Raw genomic sequence first — 8,073 nt, forward strand, 5'->3', positions numbered from 1 at the left:
AGGACAGCCCTGTACAAACTTAATTCTTTAACAAGAACATTAATGATTGCTAATACTTATTATATGTCAGGTTCTGTTCTAAGCTCATACATATGTTTACTCCTCAAAACAATCCTAAGACATAGGTGTTTTGGCTGTCTTCCCTCTATAGGTGAGGAAACTGAGGCACCAAGTCAAATAAGCCAAAGTCTCCCAGTTAGAAAGTGGTGGAACTGACAATTGGTCCTAGGCTGTCTGGTTCCAAAATCTGTGCAAAAATCTTCTAGTGTAGACTGTGTATAGCCAAGACCAGACCCAGGATGTGTGATGATTTGAGTCTCTCTAATGAAATGAAATGTAGTAGTTTAGTAGGGATTATAGGCTAAACCACAAATACATTCATTCCTCTAAGAATAGTATGCCATTTTTTTTTTTTTAAGTAGCAAGGATAATATTTATTCTTTTTTTTTATTTTTTGTTTATTGCAATAACATTGGTTTATAACATTGTAAAAATTTCTGGTGTACATCATTGTACTTCTATTTCTGCATAGATTACATCATGTTCACCACCAAAATACTAATTACAACCCATCACCACACACATGTACCGAATTATCCCTTTCACCCTCCCCCCTCCCCCCTTCCCCTCTGGTAACCACCAATCCAATCTCGGTCCCTATGTGTTTGTTTATTGTTGTTATTATCTACTACTTAATGAAGGAAATCATACGGTATTTGACCTTCTCCCTCTGACCTATTTCACTTTGCATTATACCCTCAATGTCCATCCATGTTGTCACAAATGTATGCCATCTTTTAAATTAAAAAAAATTTATTATCAATGGTCTCTGAAGTTTGCTTGCTCTTATTAAGCTGGTAAAAAAAATCCCAGAGCAGAGCGATTCAACAGCACCATCATTAAGTTGCAAATCTATCCTTTGTCACAGAGCAAGAATACACTTCAGATCAACTCAAGAAAATAAATCAGTGTTCACAGAAGGAATATCCACATCCATTTGTCAGGTGTTCAAGGCCCGCTTTTCAATTGTCTAACTGCTAAGCCAGTTTCTTTTCATAGTCTGAAAACAAAGAATCACCCAAGTGAGATATCCCTTCAGAGGACTGGTGAAAATATATAAACATAGAGATATCCCAGATCCCTTTTCTAAACATTAAAAATATATTAGCACATGGAGAAAACATTCATAGACATATTCTATTATGTTCTTAACGAGTTTTTGTTTCCCCCTTTTTGATAATGTCTTCAATTTCTTCTGAGACCTTTCCTTTGTAGTCATTTGGTTCTATTGCATTTAACTTCTTTTGATACTCCAGTGGTAAACCATTCTCTTTTGCACCCATGCAAATGACCTAGAAATAGTTAAAATAAACAACAACAAAAATCCCTCTTAGTTAGCAACATAATTTAATTTAGTATACCACAGCTTTACTTGCAGTATCAAAGTATGAACTATTAGCTGTCAGATAACTCTAGAATAAACAATTAGAGAACAAAATAGAGAGAGAGTCATTCCTCTCACATTGAGCATGAATGTGCAGGGAGTTTTCAAAGCCACATGGTACATCCTCAAGGAATATCAATTTTACTCAGTAATGTGATTTAAAATATTTTTATATTAAGACAAAAACTTATTGTATAGAATTTGCATGATCTTTTAAGAAAAAACATCATTCTTCAAAAAAATTTCAAGTTTATAGGGAGCAATTTTAGTTTAATCCCAGAGTCTACTCTACCTCTGTATTAGACATGAGGGAATAAATGGTAACTGTGTTCAGTGGTACTTCCCAGATCCATACCAGGCTAATTCCTCTAGGCTCCATACTAGAAAATTCCAGATAGGCCCAGGAACTGGGTCACCCACTCCAGGTGCCATGTCCTGATTGGGTCTGCCAACAAGTACCTAAGTTTGGGTTTCTGAAAAGGGATTTTGGGGTCTCTATCCCACATCCTTTTCCTGTGTGCGCGGGAGTGGTTTCCCTGATGTTGAAAGGCAGTGTGACTTTTTTTCTCCATCTAGGGATGGAAAACATTTCAGCAATAAGAAATATATTTTTTCCCTATAAAAGTGAATCTTAGTGTTCAGGAAACACTGTTTTGTGGAGGAAAAAAACAGATTACAAAAGCATATGTATTGAATAAATCTACTAAAAACACATTCACATGTTATTTTCTACTTTATGAAAGAAAATACATGTCTAAAATTATGACTCACATGTTTCTAAAAGCTCTTTTTTAATAAACAAAGTTTTAGGAACATAGTTCCTATAGTTCTATCATTGCAAATAAATCTGAACATTATTGAATTTGCACTTTAAGTAAATAACTATCATTTTTGTATTAAAAAATATTTTGATTAAAATGAATTGTTCATGTAGAATTTAAAACACACAAAGCATTTTAAAAACAAGATATTCTTTATCTTAGTTTAGTTTAGTGAAAATTAAAAAGGTGTCACCAACAGTCTTTGTAAGTAGCTTACCTTTTTATACTGGGGCGATGGAGGAGCGCACTCATAACTTTTCATCTGATAACTTCGACAGGTTATTTTTTTTCCTTCTTGAGTGTAAACATTAACTTCTATTGGGTCATATGTTCCACTTTTAACCCCTTCTTGACTGAAACCAGAACGGCCACATTTTAACCATACTTGACATAGCTAAGTTAGTTTACTAGATTAAAAAGTTAACTATATATGGATGTATTTGCTTCTCAAGGATTCTGGGATAAAGTAGAACATATTATAAATACTACCCACATCAAAAGTAAACTTAGCATCTCAATTAGAAAACCTGAGACCTGGTATACTTCTAACAGATCTCTATATTTATCCTATCCAAAAACATGCTTCACTGGAGTTATTTCAATCTTTATACCCCTGAAACATTGCACTGTAGGCTACAAAAAACGGACTGTGTTCTGACAGCAAGAAAATATCCACTCGGGAAAAAGTAGACAGGATGGCTTATTCTCTCTGCAAGTGAGGTAAAGTATCAGGCATGTCAGGTAGCCTGCTCTTCTCAAGTCCTGCTCTTTTCTGCCAACTTTCTATGGATTAAATACTCCGCCACACAACTCTTGAGAGTTCCAGTGGTAAAAAGTATCAAAGCATTTCTCATATGTTGTTAAAGTTTTTACAAATTATTACTTTTTACCGATTCAACTGCCACCTTAAAGAATTATTTTTTTACAACTGGCTCTAATAAAAACTGAACGACTGCTTTTGAAATCAACAAAAATATGTAACAACTACAAAAATCTTCAAGACTTTTCACAATATGAAACTACAAAGAAATTTTTATAAAAGACAAGTAGAATGAAAATAAGGACTTCCATCTTTTGTAGAAGAGATCATCAATGTCCTCCCAAATCTCAATCAGAAAGTGTGACCCTTCTAGGCTTTTCTCTTTAGGAAATGCACATTATACCACTTACGTTAACTGTAAAGTGTGAAGAATATGTCTGTAGTATATGGTTTTGAAAAACCAGCACATATATACACATCTTTGCATATAATCCACTTTCTGAATTAGCAATTATTTAACTTATAATTAGAAGCCACCTACTTATCCAGAGAACTTAAATTGCTTTTGTTCATTTTCCATACTACTCCCCATACTTCATCGCCAGGACTTTGAAAAATGGTGGCTATACCTCCATGCCAAGTTTCACTTGTTTTGCCTTTGAAATTGCCAAAGTCAAGCTTAAAATCCTACAAAGGAAACCAAAGTGATATGATCAATATCCACTTGAACCAAAATTTCCCTCCTCAAAATAAAAAAAGATTTACCTTGAACTCCATGCAATTAAAACATAAACTTTGAGTTCCTTCTATGCGTAAGAAGCTGTGGAAAATACAAAGATAAAGGAGGACCCAGATCTCAAGACTGTATTTTTTCATGTTTCTTTAAAAATGAAATGTATACTGAATGTGTATACGTATCTTACCATAAACGAAAGGTTTAAGGGGGGAAAACCCCATAATCCCAAAGCCTTAACACAACTATTTTCATTTTTGAAAATTACTTCCCAGTCTACTTACTTACACATAGATTTTAACTTGGAGGCAATCATAGTGTACATAATTGTTGAGGCTGGGTGATGGCTACATTGAGGTTATAACATTCTCCCTACTTTTATGTACGTAGAGAGTATCCTACTAGCATACATCACAATGTCCTAAAGGAGCTAGGAATGGAGGGTGATTTGTATACTTATGAACATTAATCTCATATTCATGAATTGTACTAATATATCTATAATAATCATAAGAGCAGGTAACACTTACTGGAAAATTAGTGGGTTCTATACACTGTGCTATGAGCTTTATATGGACTCTTATTTTCATCCGGCCAATAACTTTATTATACCCATTTAATAGCAAGAAAAACTGTGGTTTACAAAGATGAAGCAACTTGCCTAAGGTCTCACAACTAGTAAGTAATGGAGCCAGGTTTCTAGTTTAGCTTCTTCTCTCACAGAGATGGGTAATCAGAGGACAGAGTCCTGGGGAAGATTAAAAATCATTACTTGGCTATTTGGTCTAGGAAGATTTCCTTCCATCTTTCCAGAGCTCAGTTTACTAAATAATAAAGTTAAAAAAGTCGGACCAGATAATAAATCTAAGGTTTGTATTTTACTCTTGTCATCTTTATTTTCTTAAAAACCTTGTCAGACATTTCAGGAAAAAGGCTAGTCTGAGTGACCAGTACCTCCAATTGGTTTACTGGATGTTCTAGGACCAAGTACCCCCGGCAGGACATCAGCAGATCTGATAAAAGTTACAACTACACTGGGAACTGGTTGTCGAATGCTAAATCCAACAGACAATTTCCATTCCTCATCTTGCTCCACTTCTCAGCTGCTTCTGACATAGTTAACCACCCTGTCTTGATCTGCTTCCTTCCTTTCAGGCTGTTCCATGACCTCAATTCCCTTTGTCAACTTGTCCTCCACTGCCTGGTCTTTAAATGTTGGGGTTTCTAAGGGCTCAGTTTAGGCCCTTTTCTCTGTTCATTCAGCAGTTTGCTCAAGACAGTCACATTCCCTGCAGTGGCTTCAAATACCATCCAATACTCCAATCATCTTTTAATCCAGCCCAGATCTCTCTTTTGATCTTCAAAAATGCTTAGAACAGGGCCTAGCACCCATGGTGAGTACTTCTAATATTCTCCTGCTCAGGTGGAGGTATAACAAGCATCTCAAACTCAGTAGCTTCAGACTAAGCTTCATTTTCCCTCTCAAACCTGATTCTCCTCTTCTCTTTGCAAACATCACCATCATCCACCCTGTTGCACCAAAAACCTTAGTCACCCCTATTTATCGCCTCCTCCCTTCACAGTCAATCACCAAGGCCTAACATTGTTATCTCCTAAATATCTCCCAAGTCCGTTTACCCTCCACTGCTACTACTCTAGTCCAAGGTGCCACTGTCTCTAGTATGGACTGCTATAAAAGCTTTCTAACTGGGCTCCCCACAGCCACTGTTGCCCCCTCCTTCCACCCATTTTCCATAGCAACCAGAATGAGCTTTCCAAGATGTAAATCTGATCTTTCATTTGCTTAAATTCTGCAGTGGGTCTTCTCAGGGCTCTCAAGATAAAGACCAGTCTTCTTTGGCCTCTTTGGTCCTGTAACATGTGGCCCTTCCCCATCTCTCCAGGCCTCAAGCTACATCCTCGTCACACACTCAACTCCAGCCACACTAGCTGGAAGATCCAGCTGCTTCTTTCCTGAGGTCTTTTGTACAAGACCTTTTGACGCTGTTCCTTCTGTTTTATCGGCTTCCTCTCTCCCCAGTCATTCAGGTCTCAGCTTAAAAGCCACATTTTCAGGAAGAATTTTCCTGAGCATCCTGGTTAGGTCAGGTCCCCAAGTCATACACTCCCACAGCACCCTGTGTCTCTCCTTAAAAACAAAAAGAGACTTCACTTTTTTTAGAGCGGTTTTAGGTTCACAGCAAAATTGAGAGGAAGGTACAACATGCCTCCTTTTTAAGACTGACCATACCTGTAACTGAATAATCATTTGCTTGATATTCCTTCCCCTCCTCCCAACTAGAAGCATCTGAACTTCTGTCCCACATTTGGGGAATTCCCTACCTTATGAGTCTGAGGGGTAGAGAGTGCCAGAGCCCAACTCCCACTTTTGAAGCTTCGAATGCCAGAAGTTGGTTCTCCCAGCTTTGCTTGCAGTCAGGGCAGGGGCACATGGCCAAAACTTAGCCAATCAGGACACCCACCTGGGCTTTGAATTAGAACCTAGCGCCCAGGGACAGCAGAAGCTCCACCCTGATGGTGGCAGCCACATCCGGGTTTCAGGAACTGCAGGGGTGTCGTGACAGTAGCAGGCGGGGTCCAGAGCAGGTGGTCTCGGTGATGCACAATGCAGCAGCGTCTGTGTTCAGCAGTGGTGCAGCAGTGGCTTCCTGCGCTGCTTCTGCCGTGTGGTGCCCGCTGTGTTACAGTTGCCACGCCTCCCTTTATGCCTGCCTGTTTTGTCAGCTTAGTGGTCCTACCTTCCTGGTCATTCTGTGAGCTCTCCAACAGCCTTTTCAACACATTCTTTTTTTTGCTTAAATCAGCCACTTTCTGTTGCTTGCAACTAAGAACCCTGACGACGACAGCAGAGACCATGTTTGTATAGCTCAACCACGTCAAAAGGTCTTGTATATAATTTGTTTGCATGTCTCTCCTATAGACTGGGAGGTCCTCAAAGCAGCCAAATTTACTCAATGATCTTTGCATTTCCAGGTAAGGCTGGGAGAATATGTATTAAATGAACGAATGGACTGTACTTAAGAGCAATGATTTTTACCAACGCGGGTTATGGTTCATCCCTGATGGACCATAGGGTTCTACCCCTGACTTAACTGAGCACAGCCCTTACTATAAATAAGACACGGTTCCAGCTTTCAGGACCTCTCAGATCAGGAGCAAAGACAAGTAAACGGATTCTTACAATACCAGCTTACAAGTCCCGCAGCAAAGGTATGTACAGAAGAGAAGGCAACTGAATCCCTGACTTGAGTCAGAGAAGGCCTCTCAGGGGTACAGACTGAAGGGACTCTGGCCCTAAGTTAGGGCACAAGAGAGAGGCGGCCATATCTGGGCAGAAGGAGCGGAGAGGTTAGGAGGGGGAGCTCAGCGGCCTGGAGATCACGGATGATGGGCTGGCAGGGCTCAGCAGGGGTCAAGCACAGGGCCCGAGGGGCGTGGAGGAGGTGGCCTGCCCAGGAGAACCTGATGTTCTCTTAGCAGGAAGCGCTGCATTCCCGGCCCAGTTCTGCGACTTCTCGGAATCCGGGTCCCTCACCTCACCTGTAGAGGGGGCTCGACGTCGCAGGGGCTGGCCGGGGCGCACTGACCTGCAGGCGGGCCGCGCCGACGAACGCGGCCGAGGGGTTTCGGAGGTGGATCCGCTCCGTCAGCAGGTTGCTGCCGTAGGCGAAGTAGAGAAAACTCCCTGCCTCCTGGCTGCGGAGGTTCTCACAGCCCGAGTCCGCCATGTCTCCACCAGACGCCTGCACAGCCCTGGAGTCGGGAGCAGGGGTGCGAGGACAGGACAGCGAGCACAGCGCGGCGGCCCACGACCCTTGCCCAGTGACCGCCGCGCCTTGGACTCCAGAGTTAAGGGAAAGGCTGGAAGCGTGGGCCGGGCGAGTCGGGTGCAAGGGCTCTCCTGATTGGCTACCGGTGCCCAACGATGTGAATCGCTCCCTCTGATTGGCCAAGCCCACCGCCTCCTCTCCACTCTCCACTTGGACTGTGAAATACTCTGTCCTGAGGCGACCCGGGGGCTGATTCCTCATTGGACACACTCCTCTGTTGTCCCGCCCCCGTGCTCAAAGCTCCCTCTGATTGGCGGGTAGGCGGGCGCTACTCGGGGGCTGGCCGGTGGGCTCCGTGAGAGGGTTACCGCGCGCCAGTAACGCCGGGGTTTTCTCGTCTTTGGGTCGCGAGCGAGTGGATCCCTGGCGCGTGTGCGCTTCATGGAGCTCTGGGCAGACCTGAGGTGGAGCAGCGGCCTTGGGCACCACCCCGACAGGCCGCTCACCCAGCAGCTCGTCCTGGC

The 8,073-nt window shown here is 42.0% G+C and overlaps 1 protein-coding gene across 1 annotated transcript; it reads right to left on the bottom strand.

Annotated features, from left to right (window-relative positions):
* Positions 1 to 594: 594 nt before the first annotated feature.
* Positions 595 to 7,611, bottom strand: GGCT (gamma-glutamylcyclotransferase). The gene is made up of 4 exons (XM_058527697.1): positions 7,367 to 7,611; positions 3,567 to 3,712; positions 2,483 to 2,618; positions 595 to 1,352 (listed from the first exon to the last, which is right to left on the bottom strand). The coding sequence occupies exons 1-4, from the start codon at positions 7,505 to 7,507 to the stop codon at positions 1,209 to 1,211; spliced, it is 567 nt and encodes a 188-aa protein (XP_058383680.1). The 5' UTR covers positions 7,508 to 7,611; the 3' UTR covers positions 595 to 1,208.
* Between the last annotated feature and the right edge of the window lie 462 nt (positions 7,612 to 8,073).

Source organism: Diceros bicornis, chromosome 3 (assembly GCF_020826845.1).
Source record: "Diceros bicornis minor isolate mBicDic1 chromosome 3, mDicBic1.mat.cur, whole genome shotgun sequence".
NCBI classification, from domain to species: domain Eukaryota; kingdom Metazoa; phylum Chordata; class Mammalia; order Perissodactyla; family Rhinocerotidae; genus Diceros; species Diceros bicornis.